Source organism: Dendronephthya gigantea, unplaced genomic scaffold (assembly GCF_004324835.1).
Source record: "Dendronephthya gigantea isolate DGI-Jeju-01 unplaced genomic scaffold, DenGig_1.0 000138F, whole genome shotgun sequence".
NCBI classification, from domain to species: Eukaryota; Metazoa; Cnidaria; class Anthozoa; order Malacalcyonacea; family Nephtheidae; genus Dendronephthya; species Dendronephthya gigantea.
The window spans coordinates 377,098-393,841 of NW_021163148.1; the positions used below are offsets into that span (position 1 = coordinate 377,098).

Genomic DNA, 16,744 nt, shown 5'->3' on the forward strand with positions numbered 1-16,744 from the left:
AATCATTTCATCCGAACATCGATCACTTGGTAGAGAATAATCCTTTTTTTGGGTACATTACATCTTTTGAAAGAGCTCTAGAAATCGTCGAAGAGTACGAAATAAAAACAACAACAAGATTTACTGTGTATACGCGCAGTAACAACATTGGAAATGCAGGTAAGTCAAAGCGTGCATTATGGAAATTTCCCGCTCAAATGCTCATTTGATTTGAAAATGTAATTTTTCGATCTATATTTTATTTTCACCCAAGTATGTATTCTTAAAACTGCATCTTTCATTACAAGATAAAGAAAACGGATGTGTAATAAAATACAATTCTGCTAAAAGCAATAAAAATTACATTTGTTTTATAGACAGGGGTTTTCCCTGATGTTGTACTTCAGCCTTGGGGTATTAAATCAATGTTGAGTGTTTTACACTTGATAGAATCGAAAACTTTAAAATTTTATTAATATTTTTCAATCAAATCAACCCAAAAGAGTAAGAAATAAAAGGCAACTTAGCAGCGATGACATAAAAATATGCTCTCAGACTAAAAGCAATTAAACCTTAATATTCAAGAATGCATGGTCGCGGGGTTTTCCCTGCCATGGGAAACGTCAATATTGTATTTCTATCGCATCGCATAGTGTCACATTCACTGTAACATAAATTTACACTAAATTTTATTTATAACATTTACCTCATCCCAGGTTTCCGTTGATGCCAAAAAGAAAAAGAGAGACTCGACGTCAAATGCTCTACGAAACGAACTCCAGAACGGACGCCCAACAATGGAACACAGGATTTATATTTCTTTTCCAAAACCAGAAAATCACACCACACATAAAATTGGGCAGGTATAACATGTGATGCCTGTTTATTCATTCTTATATCACATTCCTCATCCTATATTTACCTTCATAATTAATTAGTACATCAATTATAACGTCACTATACTGACGCTGAAGCGAACTTTTGTGTAAAATGCTGGTCTTCACATCAACATTTTATACTAAAATACAAAATGGAAAGACCAAAAATTATTTCTTGTACATTTTCTTAATTTCATGTACTTTGTATTTAATTTAGCATGCAGGTATGGTACAACGAATTGATGGAGAGATAATTGAGAAGATCTGTTAACTTGTGGGTGAAGGGGTAGGGAATGTGGACGAGATGCGACGACATCTGAAAATTTACGTTAAGAATGAAATGTTTCGTGGTAAACAACAACCAGAACGAAACAACCGTAGATATTTCCTGACAGGAAAGACGATTAAGAATCATATGTACAGCGAAACAATGAAATCAAGGCTCTCTTGACCAAGACCAAGAGAATGTACAAGAAATTGTTGAAATGTGGAAGAATGAGCCATCTCGAGCGACTGACAAATTTTTCTTTCGCCCATACAAAGAAGGTAGCGGGGAAGAATCTACGAACGAAGAAGACGGTCATGATAGCGACAACGGTGAAGATGAAGGTGAAGATGAGGTCATAACAAAGGCGAAAAGGCAAGATGGGCGACTGCTTTTTGTCCATCAAACAGCATGGCAATCTAGGTTGCTTGCTAGATATGGAGAAGACTTGGCCTTTCTCGATGCAACATACAAGACCACCAAATACTCTCTTCCTCTGTTCTTCGTTGCCGTCAAAACTAATGTCGATTACGCCATCGTCGCTTCGTTTATCGTGCAAGATGAGACAACTGAAAGTATCTCAGAGGCTCTTTCAATTCTTCACCAATGGAATCCTCAATGGCAACCAAGACACTTCATGACGGATCTGTGCGAAGAGGAGATAAATTCCATAGAGACCATTTTTCCAGGTAAACACATAACTAAAAAAGTAAAACTTCCATTTAAAGAATACAGAAGAGGTCACTATCTTTCTATTATTATTTTACATTATGTTATACTAGATTGCCAGGTATTGTTATGCAATTTTGACCGGGAACAAGCGTGGGAGCGTTGGACGGCAAAGAAAGACCATGGAGTGAGCCACTCTCGAGAAACACTACTGACCCTAATGCGACAGATAGCTCGGTCAAAGACAGAGGAAGGCTTTGAAGATTCTCTACGAAATCTACAACTAACTGCCGATTGGAAAGGCAACGAAAAACTTAGGCGATGGTTTGAGATTACTTGATTAAAACATAAAAAGGTAAGGTATTTGTAAAGGTCATTATTAATTGCGGTAAAATTTAAATTTTGATAATGCTGCACACATATGGGCGTTTAAGGGAGTCTCGTTCATACTCATGAGCGCACCACGCACTAGACCCTTTCCATCCCTACTTCGTCTTGGCCAGGGAACCTCATACATGTTTTAGAACGGAACGTGATTGTCTCGCAATTTATGAGAACGACGCTACCGGGCCAAGAAGAAATACGTCTATTACATTTATTTACAAGTAATTGTTTTTTTGCAGAAATGGGTGTGGGCGTACCGAAAGGAACGGACGCTGGTATATGTCAGTACAAACAATGGCTTGGAAAGGCAAAATGGTGCTTTTAAACACAAATACCTGCAAAAGTTACGGAAACATTCACTAAGTGTTATGTTGAAAATTTTAATTGATGAATTCCTTCCAGATAAATATGAGAGGTATGAACGTTTCATCCAATAAACAAATTTTGTGTCATAATATTTTTCATAATTCAGCAACAAATTTCAGGGAAAATTAGATTCTGAATTACAGTAAATGCAATTGTAATTGGTTATACTTAGACATGTTAGCATCTGAAGCACCTGTCTGAAGCAGTTTGGGATAAAATGGTTAATGTACCTGCACCCCTACAATCTTTTCAAATGTATTAGTTGAGTTTAGTATTTCTGTTTTTTAGTTACATTGCCAATAATGCAGAATGTTCGACAGATTGTAAACGCTATAACAAACAACTACCACAGTATTTACACAATCGACCAAACTATTTTGTGGAACACTGCATGAAACGCCTTATCTATGCTGATGAAGCTACAATGCACACAATAAATCAAGACACAGGTATATTTTCAGTAAGAAGTGAGACCCAAAACCAATATTACGAAGTTCACTTTTGTTCTCCAAATGATGAAAATGTGCCACGTTGTGACTGTGTGGATTGGCAGAGACACTACTTACCATGCAAGCACATGTTGTCAGTTATAGAGGCGAATAATGGATGGGGATGGTATGATCTACCAGTTGGTTACAGAGAGTCCCCTTACCTAACCATTGACAATGAGATTATATTCAAGAAAATTGATCATCATCAAAACGAAAATAAAGATACCTGTAAGAGTCAAATGCTTCACACAACAAATAATGATAAGATGGAAGAAAACAATGTTGCCCAGCAAAAAGCACAAAGTTTCATAAAAGACGTACCAAAATCGACATATCCTAAGAGAACATCTGTAACAAGATGCTGTGACCTCGTTGCTAGGATAACAAGTTTAGTGCATGAATGTATCAACACAGCGGCATTAGACGAACTAGAGAAAGACCTTGAGCACTCGCTTAAGAAATTTGAACCCTTTCAGTAGGAGAACTGGGCAGCGTGCGCAGATGATGAGGAAATATTATAAAACAAGCATGTCCCTAGATGAAATGAGGAAGAAAGAAACAAATCAAGTAGAAGATACTTTACAAGACAGAATACAACCAAACTCAAGGTATATTAATTTCACCCCAACTATTCGAAATGGAATGCCATTAACAACAACAATGCTAAAAATTGGTCCTCATTGTTTATCACTCTTGCAAATAAAATCGTTGGAACCATTTCTTCCAAGAGGAACTGAAATGCTTTTAAAAAGCGTTAATCAACAATTTATTGTTGGCTGGCTATTTGACGAAGTGCTGAATTCGTACTTCTGGTTCTTACAAGAAAATTATAAAAATGTGCTTTACGTACCGTCAACATCAATGCTCGCACTGCAGAAGGGTCTACCATGCAATCGACTATGGAAAGGAGAAGATATCACCACAAAGGATTTTATTCTGGCGCCATGGAATCCAACGGATAATCACTGGACATTTGTGGCTATTGATTTACTCCGTAAGCAGATTATGTATTTGGATCCAATGATAAACGTTGATATCCACCATAATGTCTTTGCCCAGATGCTTTCAAGATTCATGCGCAAATGCTTGAAAGACAGTTTCATTTGTCAGGCTTTGAAATTGGATCTTTGCCACACACCTTACAAACAGATTCCATGAGCTGTGGAGTATATGTTTGCTGGTATGCAATGCAACTTGTAAATGGGAAAGCATTGACTGATTGGTGCAACACTAATTAATGCGAATAACTATTTACAAACAAATTAATGGTACAACATACAAAGACGTTCTGGGTGTCGACATCTCGAGACAGCAAAGTGCCCGCTATGTTGAATTGAAGTTCAGATTGGTGACAACAATATGAAATGCAGAAGATGTTGCCAGAGCTTTCATATCAGATGTTTAAATGAGAGATTGTTAATTACTGGACAACAAAAAGAATGTACCTTCTTCTGCCCTCCTGTACATACATGTCCACTAAAGTGAATTGCCAATCTTGGAATGTTAAGACTCTTGGGGTTAGACCTTTCAAATTAAATTTAAGATAGTAATTAATGGTATTATAAGTTTTAACAAAATGTATATGTTGTTCGTGGAATAGATGAATATAAGTGCTTTCCTACAGTTATTTGAGCCAGAAACTCCAGATGATTTTTAGCTCCAAATTAATCTGGCAATTAATCTGAGTAATTTCTGGCAGATATACTCATAGCGGCTTAGCTGACAAGTGACAGCAGGAACAATAATGCTATCCTTATATACTATTACATCACATTGGATAATGACATTACTTTGTCTGAATGAAACTCGAACATTAGTGAGTCAGTCTGTAGTACTGTCATACTTAGTTTAATGCATGATCCATTCCCTACATATTATAAGTAAATTAGCTTGTTAGTACACCACGTAAGTATTTAATACTGCAAAGCTTTCTGTCGGTTAACCCAGGCCTTCTTCACTGATGAATCACATTTTATATCAAATTTAATATGGGCATAAATCAAATTTAATATGGGCTTAAATCAGATTTAATATGGGCATAAATCAAATTTAATATGGGCATAAATCAGATTTAATATGGGCTTAAATCAGATTTAATATGGGCATAAATCAAATTTAATATGGGCACATTAAGTTAAATTTAATTAATTTAATTTTATTGCACTGGCCCGGATTAACGGACTGAAAGCTTTGCAGTATTAAATACTAACGTAATGGTACCAACAATCTAAATTACTTTAATATTGATGTCACCATGCAACAGCAAACGTTTATACAAGAATATTATAAACATATTATAATTCAAAAACAATAATTATACAATAATGTACTTGTATTAATTATTCCGAAATGAATATATTGTGTGAAAACATTAAAGTACAAAGTCTACTCATATATAATAAATTTGCATGTAAACTTACCGTATTTTTAATGATTTGTAAAATATACACTCCTATGTCTGGTCGCCATATTGGATATTGTGGCCGCGTATGAGTTAGAGGCCTGGTGACAAGGTGCTCTGACATATCTGAAATAGCCTTCACCTGGCGTGCGGAAGCATAAAAAAGCCAAGAAGACGGGCCCGAAATTTGTAATATTATTACTGTTATTGTAAAAATAAAGTCGAAGAAACACAATATTAGCGTCTATTACATCGTTATCGATGATTATAAGCTTTCTGTCAGTAATTTTTACCTTGTTGTCGGTTATTAGTAGGACCCAAAACTTCCAGCCCCACTAAGTGTACACATGCTGGTATTAATTAGGTACAGCAGGACATTCATTTGCAAAACTTTTCCTGGAGGGGTGAAGTTGTGTAACGTATAGCATTCTAATTTTAATTAAGATCACCAAGTGACACATTAGAGGATAATGAAGTATTGTGTTGTACAATTGTGTCTTATTTAATTTTGTCCATCATACTTTGGTAGAACTCTGGAAAACAAACTTATTTCAAATAATATATTTTTCAAAAGGACAATCCTAAAGATTAATGTTCAAAGTTGCACTGCATAAATGCCAATTACAAATTATTACATGTCATCAATTGTTTTAGTATAAGCCTACAGGGTATTTCCACAGGAATATAGCATTTGCTTAAAATGTGTAATAGAATTTTTTACTGACCAAGTGTGCAGTCTATATAGTTCCTAGTGGTTTAAATTGTTCAGTAATTCAACCCTTTAACTTAACTGGTGACAAACTGGTGCATCTCCGCTGTTAGTCTTATCTCTCCAGGTGGAGACTTTCAGAATGAGAAATGCCAGTTTCATAAACATATTAGAACACCATTGCAATTTTCTCTACCTTTTTGAAAAAGTATGTCAGAAAAAAAGTAATGGCATTTGCAAACAAACCATGGCATGACAGTGTGTTCATAAGACATATACACTTTACAAAAATCAATAATTGTTTATATTCTAGCAATTTTGCATAAAATGCTTGTTCCAGACGATTGATCAATTCCTCCACACTCCACCATTTGTTGAATTCGAAAGAATTGATCACATGGCCCATCCTTTGCAAGGTCCCCTTCTCTCTTCCTCAAACTAGTTTATCAGATGGCACGCGAAGAAGTACAACCTCACGATTAAATGTAATTCTTTTTCCTTTGCCGTTTCCATTGCCATTTCCTCTAACAGTTGTTGTGCTACTACTTCGGTTGTATGGCGAAGATGAGGCTCTCGAACGAGGACCCCAGTTACCCTTTTGTGGAAACTGTGGAAGAGAATTTGCCCTACCTCTGAAAAAGAGCTGTTGCAGTTCCTGTCTCAGAGTTCTGGGGGCTGTTGCAGTTCCAGTAGAACTGGAAGTAGAGGGTAATTCTGACAGGCGTGGTAACTCCGACTGCCCCAAAGACGAAGCAGAGCTTTGATTGTTTCTTAAAGCATCGTGGAATGAAGGGTGATTTAACACTTCCCTGACTATCACTTCTAAATTTTGCTCTTCTCGACTTGACACAAAGTGGAAGCGGAAATAAGTTTGCAACAACAACCACTTGTTTTCAAACGTGTAAATAAATTTTTCCAACGCATTTATATTTTTTTCGAGAAATTAAAAACTAGTAGGTAAACGTAGTATTTCTAGTACATCTAGTTTTTAAAATATCTTTCTATTTCATCTTCTGTACATTCAACGTTGCATAACTCATTCTGCACAGCACGGTCTATTGTCGGAAAACAAATTGTTCTGCATTCATTTCAAGGCTTAGTTTCGTCGTTTTGTTTACAATGCTTCTTGCATTTGCATATAAAACAGACAGTTTTCTCTGCGAAATATTGTGACCTGCCTGCTTCTGTAAAGCTTTAGTTTGACCATTATCAGCATATATTGTTTGAATCGGACCTGGGTTGGAGGCAATATCGCCAGCTATTAGAAGAAGTGCAGTACACATGGTCCTGTTTGCTTTTGTGTCGAACTGAAGCAAGAAAGCATACTTAACTCCAAAGCCGATATGTTTTCTCAATTCCCGGTCTTGAATGATACACCAATACAATCCTTTTCCATCCAGATTTGTTGTTGAACTTTTGTCGATAAAATAATATCTAGTATTGTTGATAAATACATGTCTGTGTTTTCTGAATGATATATTTTGCAATACATACACTAAATTTAGCAAAAAGTACGAGCCAAGGAGCACAGATCTAAACGCCATGCTGACAAGTCAATAAGTCAATGGATTTTTCACCTAGGATTTTAATGGAATGCACCTCCCAGCTAGCACCATCTCTGGCCAGATTGTTCAATATGTCTTTTTCTTCTGGTACACTCCCACACGATTGGAAGATAGCTAATATAGCTCCAATACACAAGAAAGGATCAAAACATAAACGAGAGAATTATAGACAAATTTCTCTCACGTCTGTTATCGTGAAGATAGGGGAGAAAATTGTTAGGTCAAGATGCATGAATTTTTGGAGTGTCCATCAAGTATTTAATCTAAACCAATTTGGTTACCTTCGTCAAAAATCTACCGTGTCTCAAGTGCTGTTAAGCTACAATGATTGGACTAAAGCAAGAAATGAGGGAAATACTACAGATGTAGTATTTCTTGACTTTGCTAAAGCGTTTGATAGCGTCCCACACGAACGTCTACTGTATAAACTGGAACAGTATGGTATTGCGGGGTCGCTATTAACATGGTTCAGAAACTTTCTAATAGGTCGTCAACAGAGAGTAATAGTCCGAGGTTCTTGTTCTTCGTGGACCAGTGTTAAATCCGGAGTCCCGCAAGGAACAATTTTAGGGCCTATCCTCTTTTTAATTTACATAAATGACCTGCCGGATGATATCACCAGTAAAATAAAGTTATTCGCTGACGATACTAAAGTCTATCGGGTAGTCAAAGAAGACACAGACGGCGATGAACTTCAATTGGACTTGGATAAAATGAGCAATTGGGCTAACACTTGGCAATTACGTTTCAATCCTGATAAGTGCGAAGTTATGAGGATAACGCATCGGAGAGACTTTTCAACTTCCGAGTATTATTTATCTGCAAAGAAACTTAACGTTGTTAACCAATTTAAAAACTGTTCACCATCATTGAAAACCATCTACCTGATGCCCATGCATTTGCAGATGACTCGCAATTATACATTTCATTTAAACCTGGATCCATGGTTGAAGAGTCTGCTGCCATTAAGGCAATGCAAGATTGCATTATGGACATCATACAATAAATCTAACCTCATGGTTCTCCTGCAAGAATGTTGGTCTCACTAGTTAAGATGTACCATTGTATCTTGAATAAATTATTTGATTGATTGATTGATTGATGTATATTTTCCAGGTACATTTGAATTATCATAACCTGATACAGTACATATATTTTTTACAATACATATATTTTTTTACAATACATATATTTTTACACTACATATATCTTAGCTCTATTTATGGAAATTATATTTGTGTTGAATGAATGCTAGTAATTCATAACATAAGTTGATAAATTGCGTGGATTCTCAAAGAATTGCTCGATTTTTACGCCCGGAGTGTTTTGAAGCAATGCTTGTAGCTCCTCGTTTTTTTACATCATGAATGTAAGAAAAAATATATAAGAAAAAATAATATATAATATATATATAAGAAAGAAATAAGAAAAAATTGTGTGTTCCAGGGGCAAATCCGTGCAAATTCCTTCGAATCAAAACAACAGAAAAAAAAATGCCTCAAAATTTGCAGTAACGGTCAAAAATCCTCAATATTTTGGTGAACTTAGCAAAAGGGATGTAGAGCATTAATAAATAAAGCAAGTTAAACTGATTTAAAAACTTTAAATTACTGATCATATACGAAAAGGTACTATACACATGAATCAATCTACCCCCCCGTAAAGTTTACACTATGACTGACTGACTGACTGAATGACTCTGTCTGAAAGTTTAAAACTTTGCACTAAAAACAAAGTAAGTCATATCACAAATTTTAATGTTCCTGGCTTAGATTTATTCTTGCTTTTATAAAATACGAGACACCGTAATATATCCCTCTATCACTCTTATATTGTCCACTTTCTTTCGGGCGTGCTGGTATTAAATTAAAAGTATACGCTAGCAAAACAACAACTAACCCAAGCAAAACATTGACATAAATTTAATCAAAAAGCCAAAGCAACAATGACAAAGACAGGTGCAAACATGAACACAAATGTTGTGATATTTGTGCTGAAAATGCACATGCCAAGAAAAATGCACTGTGGAATCTGTGCAAAGAAAATGAAGTTGATGTTGCTATGTCAAATGATGTTACAAACACATGTACTGAAAGGCCAGTTTCACACGGGCAAAAAAAAATATTACACAGTGAACTAGTAAAATTCAGGAACAAAGTTATAAGCAAATTGGATGTTCCCTTATTGTCAGGGAAGATTTATTTATCTTCATCTAAACTGTCCATTGTTAAAACAGCTAAATTTTTAGCTTAAGCTTTCAATTTTAAAAAGGATTTGCTGCAGCATTGACAGCACTCTTAACATTTCTTCTATTGATTAAATTTCGGTCACTGTACATTGAACATTGATCACCAGAAGAAGATGTTTTACAAATTGTTAAATGCAACCTGAAAGTAAATTAAAAATAGCTCAATTTTAATCTACTATTATATGAGTGGGTATAGTGTCTATCTATCGTAATTATTGCTACTCTGGTTTCAATAAATTAAGGTAATCACCACACAAAGATTAACTTCCACGACGCAATGTTTCGACACTCCGGTCTAGTGTCTTCATCAGTGGTGATCTGATCTTGAAACTCAGTTTCTTATATACTCTCAAAATGACATCATCTATCAATCAGATGTAAATATTCTTTGGCAAATAGCTTCTGTCATCTCTATTTAGGGCACAAAGACTTGCATTAAAATGACAGGCTTCCAAACAACGCTTTTGTCCATACCGATCACTAGTGGTAATGACTTTTGAATTATTCCATGCAATGTTATGGTTAGTTTGACATAGGTGTTCCACCAAGGCTGATTTTGAACTAAGTTCAAAACAGCCTTTTGTTGTTCTTTTAAATGTGTGCCGAACTGGTGTTTTGTTTCACCTAGGTATTTTTTTCTCGTAATCACCCCATGATATAGAGTATACAGCACAAGTTTTCTGTGTAATTGTTCTCTCTCAGTACAATGAAAACATCATCACGCTCGTTGTCCCTTGCATTTTATTGCAGAGTGTGGTGATAAGGCTCCGATAAGCTTAGGACACTCTTGAATTATGTGTAGCATAATGTTTACGAATATATCGAAGACTGTAAAGATTATGAGTCGGCCATTGAAGCGCTAGAACAACTCTTTGTCAAGACACCAAATGAGAAATTCACCCAGCATTTGCTTGCGACGAGGTGGCAGAAACCTGGTGAAACTCTTACTGAATTTCTGCAAGCATTCCGAAAACTTAATAAAGCTTGTAACTTAAGAAATGTGACTGCTGAACAATATCGTGAAGACTCATTTATTAACGACCTTTTATCGTCATTCATTCGCCAATGGCTTCTGGCAAATAGACAGCTTGACCTTAAAGACCACATTTGATGAAAAAATCCAATTTTTAAAGTCGTTTTTCACCATGTCCAGTGTGGTCATGGTATTCTGAGGAGACAAACAATGATAAATTTTATCCAAAAAAACTTTTATAATCAATAAAAATTGGAAAAAACAAATTTAGGGTCGTTTTTTACCATGTTCAGTGCCGTCATTGTATTTTGAAAAGATAAAAAATTTTATCCTAAAAATAATTTTATAATCATTAAAAATTGGGAAAAAAAATTTAGGATCGTTTTTCATCATGTTAAGTGTGGTTCATTATATTCTGAGAAGATGACAAATTTTATCCCAAAAACATTTTAATAATCAATAAAAATTTGAAAAAAAATTTTTTTGGGTCGTTTTTCGCCATGTTGATTGCGGTAATTGTATTCTGAGAAGAGGATGACAAATTTTATCCAAAAAAAATTTTCATAATCAATAAAAATTGGGGAAAAAAATTTAGTATTGTTTTCATCATGTTAAGTGCAGTCATTGTATTCTGAGAAGAAAATGGCAAATTTTATCCCAAAAATATTTTAATAATCAATAAAAATGAGAAAAAAAATTTTAGGTTGTTTTTCACCATGTTCAATGCGATCATTGTATTCTGAGAAGACAATGACAAATTTTATCCCCAAAAAAATTTTATAATCATTAAGAATTGCAAAAAATTAATCCAATTTAGGGTTGTCTTTCACCATGTTCAGTGTGGTCATTGTATTCTGATTTTATACGTATAATTTTTTTGGGTAGCCGCTGCGCATGCACGGCTAACCACTATGTGAGAGTTGAAAAATGTCTTAGCACGAAATAAATAAATGTCCAGATCTTCGCCGATCGTCGGATAAACGAACAGATGACGATAATACCGTTCTTTATGACTTCCGGAAAATATCGTAACTAGTTCGGAAAATATCGTAAGTTGTTATTTTGCCAAGATTAAAGATTTCGAGTTTCCACTGTGATTTCGTGGAGGTGTTGACTGCGTTGTTTCGTTTTAGCAAAGTTAAGGTAAGCTGTATTGCTTTTTTGTGGGTTTTTGTTATTTTAATCCCTTATTTATCTACTGTGGTCGAGCAATTTCGACTACAATCAGATTTTACAAGTGTACATTTCATTGTATACGGGGCAATCTTGCCCTGACATTATCTTGTCAGGCGCTCCACGTGTCAGAGTGCACGTATCGAAAAACTAAAAAAAACCGGAGCCATTGTTGCTCGCACTAGTCGTCATTATAGACCAGGGTACTATTTACATGAAAGGCCACGTACCAAAAGTGAACCTAGCCATTGTGCAGGTATTGAAATTGAACCCAGCCATTGTGCGGGTATTGAAATTGAACCCAGCCATTGTGCGGGTATTGAAATTTGAACCCAGCCATTGTGCGGGTGTATAAAACAATTAACAGCCGCAACTGCTGCTATACTCAAACAAAATAACACTGCTGACTGCTTGCTGACTTGCAGGTACATTACGAATATACTGACAAAAAAAAATCTTTAGTAATAACTAAATTAACTCGACAATTGACAATTGGTTTTGAGTTCTAGGCCACAAATATGGGTGTCACTATTGAAATTTATTGCTCCAGGATTGGTTCACACCACAATTTTACAGACCGTCGCAACAGTATGTGCCGTCTTAAAGGTAAACTTTGGAATCAAATACTATTAATGTTTTATTTCAATGTATTCTGCTTGCCTTATTTCAAAAGCCAATTGAATAAGAGCCAAAAGATTAGTGAGTTGTGCTTTTGGTATGTTCAAATGATATACTATCATGATGTTTATGTGCCATTATTACTAAAACTCTCAAATGATGTAGAGGAAAATCTAGGTCCTAGAACTTTAAATGATTTAGTTGATCCTGCCTATACAATTCATGCAGATTTTAATCAAGGTAATGATTTAATGTTTGGTATGAGTGCTGGTAAACAGTGTGTAGCCATGTCATATGCAATTGTTTACAAAGAAATTAAATCAGTCAATATTTGGGATAGATCAATTCTAAACACAGTTTTAATAAATGGAAACAGTTTGTATGGTGTTATCAGTCAAAGTATAAATAGGAGTTATTTATTATTAACTGATGTCCCTGAGTTTGTTGACATAGACAATCATACCTTTAATTTTCAATACAGTGATTCCTTTTCAGGAGCATTATACATGAGTGAAAATAGTCTCCCATTTGTGACACTTGAGCATGCTTTAAATGAAATATTTTATTCATTAAACTATAAAAGTTGTTTACTTACAATTGGTATGAATACTGTGGCAATTATGATGCCTTTTCCTGGTGTGTTTAAAGTGTTTGATTCACATTCAAGAGATCTATCTGGTAAACCATCTGCATTGGGTTATTGTGTTTTAATATCAGTGGAAGGAATAGAAAATCTTGGAGAGTATTTTCGATTAACATCAATGTTCAATGAAGCAAGTAGTGTATTACCATTTGAGTTAAAGGGTATAAAGTGCATCCATAATCATGATATGGAAACAGTATTGTCTACAGAAAATTCTACAAATTGTGGTATGGTTGATGTAGGTTCTGCTGAGCTATTTGAACAACATAGTGTAAACACACAAGAACTGAACAACAAAAGGAATGGTCAAACATTTAGAGAAAGGGTACAAACTAATGAGTTAACTGAAGAAAGTGAAGCTAGACTTGAAAAAATCAGTAAGGATAATAATGCCAAAAGAACAAAAAGACAGAATGAGTCAACAGAGCAAAGAGAAGCTAGACTTGCAAAAATGAGAGATTATAATAATTCTAGAATACTAAATGAGTCAACAGAGCAAAGGGAAGCTAGACTTGCAAAAATGAGAGATTATAATAATTCTAGAATACTAAGAGAGTCAACAGAGCAAAGAGAAGCTAGACTTGCAAAAATGAGAGATTATAATAATTCTAGAATACTAAATAAGTCAACAGAGCAAAGAGAAGCTAAAAGAATACTAAATTGGGGGGGTGAACAACGAAAATTTACCTGAAATTTACCAAATTAATTATTGTACATGAAAAACTGTGATGTAATTTTAAAGCCGAATAGAGCACCTAAAATACCATGTACATGACCATCAATGTGCATGGAAGATAAAGTGGCCAGAGGGTTCCAAGACTTTTTTATTGAAAGAGGGGTAGTAAGAATAATACTTATTGTGGAAAGGAAGGGGCCTGAATGCATATATAATTTAGGTTGATAAACTGCCCATGCACAGATGCACTTAATTCGCATTCACGAGCAAATGAGCAACTGAAACAAGTTTCTCCCACGTTCCACTAAAATCATCACGCTGATGTTGTCATTACAGTAAAATACCAAACCCTACTTATCACACAGTATTTCTGTGACTACATCAATAAATCACAATCACTAAGTTGACAGTTGTTCTGTAAATTCTTCATTCCCATGCAGTTATCAAAGTTTATATTAATACAAAAGATTTACAGTTTCTGCCAGTGGCGTAGCCAGCCTGACGATTTTGTCCCGCTATGTAAATTTCGAGTTATTATAATGATTTATGTCTTTAGAAATCTATTGTTTTCACAGTCAGTGAACACTAAAATATTAGCATAGCGGGACAAATCGACAGGCTGGCTACGCTACTGGTTTCTGCCGCCGCCTGTCTTTCAAAAGGGACCATTTCAAAGCTAGTTTTTTCAGGTCGAGTTGGTACGACAAGTCTTTCCATTGCGAGTACAATGCAGGATTGCAACCGTGCTCCAGACATGCTGCTTCAAAGGTAGTTTTTCACCCTTTTTAATGCGCTGAAGGTTCTTTCATTCTTGCAAACTGACGGGGCAGCTGTTAGAAAAAGCTGGTAAACTCTCGACACATATTTAAAAAGACCATGCTGCCTTGCCAACTCAAGAGCGATATCTGCAGCTTTCGATATCTCAGAGTGTTGTCTGCCAATGTCATCGAAATCACCACACTTTCTTAGCTCATCGATGTGCTGAAAGAAAACTTTGAATTCATTGTACAGGGTTGCAGACACGTCCGATGGAAATACAGAGGGTAATGATGCGGCCAGCATCTTGACATCTTCCATGTTGCCAGGGCCTTTGGGGTCCATAACTTTCAAAAATGGCTGAAAAACACTTGCAAGGGATTGGTACTTTTCTCTTAAGGTTGAAATCAGGAAATCAAGAAACTTAAAAAACTCACATCTGTTAAACGAGGTTATATCGCAAAATACTGGCATTGCTGTGGCAGGATTATCGTCTAAACGGTGTGACGGTCTTCTTACTGGATGTAGCCTTAGGAAATCAGCGTCTGGGTCTGTCCCAAGATTGCTTGCAACTATTATCGCCGCTTCGATTTCGTTGTTGATTTCATTATCGTCGGCCCGCACTCTTTTCAAAGTTTCATTAGTTGAACTTAAGGCAATCAGTGCACCCGCAACATTGATGTTTTCGCTTTGTAAATAATCAGACAGCATCTTTGCTTTAAGCATGATATTTTTCAAAAGCATTAGCCCGCATATAAAGTCAATGTTGCACGTTGCATTGAGAAGACCAGACGCCTTTGTCTTCGTTTCTTGGTCTTTTGAACCTTCAAGACACATGAAAGCATCGAGAATAGCTTCTAAACTTCGCCAAATAGCTTGTACTGATTCTTCAGTGCGTGCTGCCCATCTGGTTTTCGAAAGGTTTCGAAACATCAATACATTTTCAACTTCCTCGAGTTTGTCCACTAGGGTCTTATTACGTTTTGTGCTTTTCGTGAAAAAGACAAACACTTGCTCTAGTACATTAAATACCTTAGCAATCAAAGACGATGCTTTGCAACCATGTTCTATGACCAGATTGACGCCATGAGGTACGCATTTCGTATATGGTATAGTACGACCCAGAATTTCACTTAACTTTCGCTGTGCTCCGTTGTAAACACCTGACATACTGGATGTCGAGTCATACATCTGGAATTGAACTGCTGCGAGTGGTATATCTGCGCTTTTTAGGCAATCTACAATATCTTTCGCTTGCCCCTCACCTGTTTTATCATGTGTCTCTTTAATGCAAATCAAGCGCTCTTCGGGTTTCAAAGAATCCGGGTCGACAAAGGGCGAGGCCATTTCTTGTCAGAACGAGGACAATATGATCAAAATCTCAACCACTTCTCTATTTTTAATGCGACCATTCTCAAACTCGACCATTCTTTCCCGTTCTTCTTTAGTGAGTAACTTGTCAACATGTTTGTCGTTACGAACGAAATGGAGGTAATCTTGAAGAGCTGATGCATGGGCTGCACTGGCAAAATGCGTTTCCAGTTTTCCTGCCCTATTCCTTCCACGACTTCCCTTCATTTTTGACCAGTCAGCAACTCCGAAAACCCATGCTGATTCCGCCTTTTCACCCCCTAAACCTCTTTCAAATAGGCTGCAAACATAACAAAAGGCTAAATTTTTTTATGTGCTGTACTCCAGGTACGGGTATTCTTTATACCATGTGGGACAAAAAGAAGACTGTTTCCCTTTCTTTGTTAGATCATCGTTTTTCGGATACGCAGACAATTTCGGCTGGCATGGCCCAATACGAATCAAGTACTTAATTTGGGTTTCCGTCAGTTTTTCTGGCCGTTTCGCTGGATCATGATCAACAAGTGTTCCTTGGTCTGATGTGCTAAATGATTCACTGGGAATATCAGCCATTTCCTTCAGTTGGATTTCAGCAACATC

General features: G+C 36.0%; 1 protein-coding gene across 1 annotated transcript; it reads right to left on the bottom strand.

Annotated features, from left to right (window-relative positions):
- Positions 1-14,800: 14,800 nt before the first annotated feature.
- On the bottom strand, positions 14,801-15,727 carry LOC114536533. The gene has a single exon (XM_028557875.1). It carries the CDS (start codon positions 15,725-15,727, stop codon positions 14,801-14,803), a length of 927 nt encoding a protein of 308 aa, XP_028413676.1.
- Positions 15,728-16,744: the final 1,017 nt, after the last annotated feature.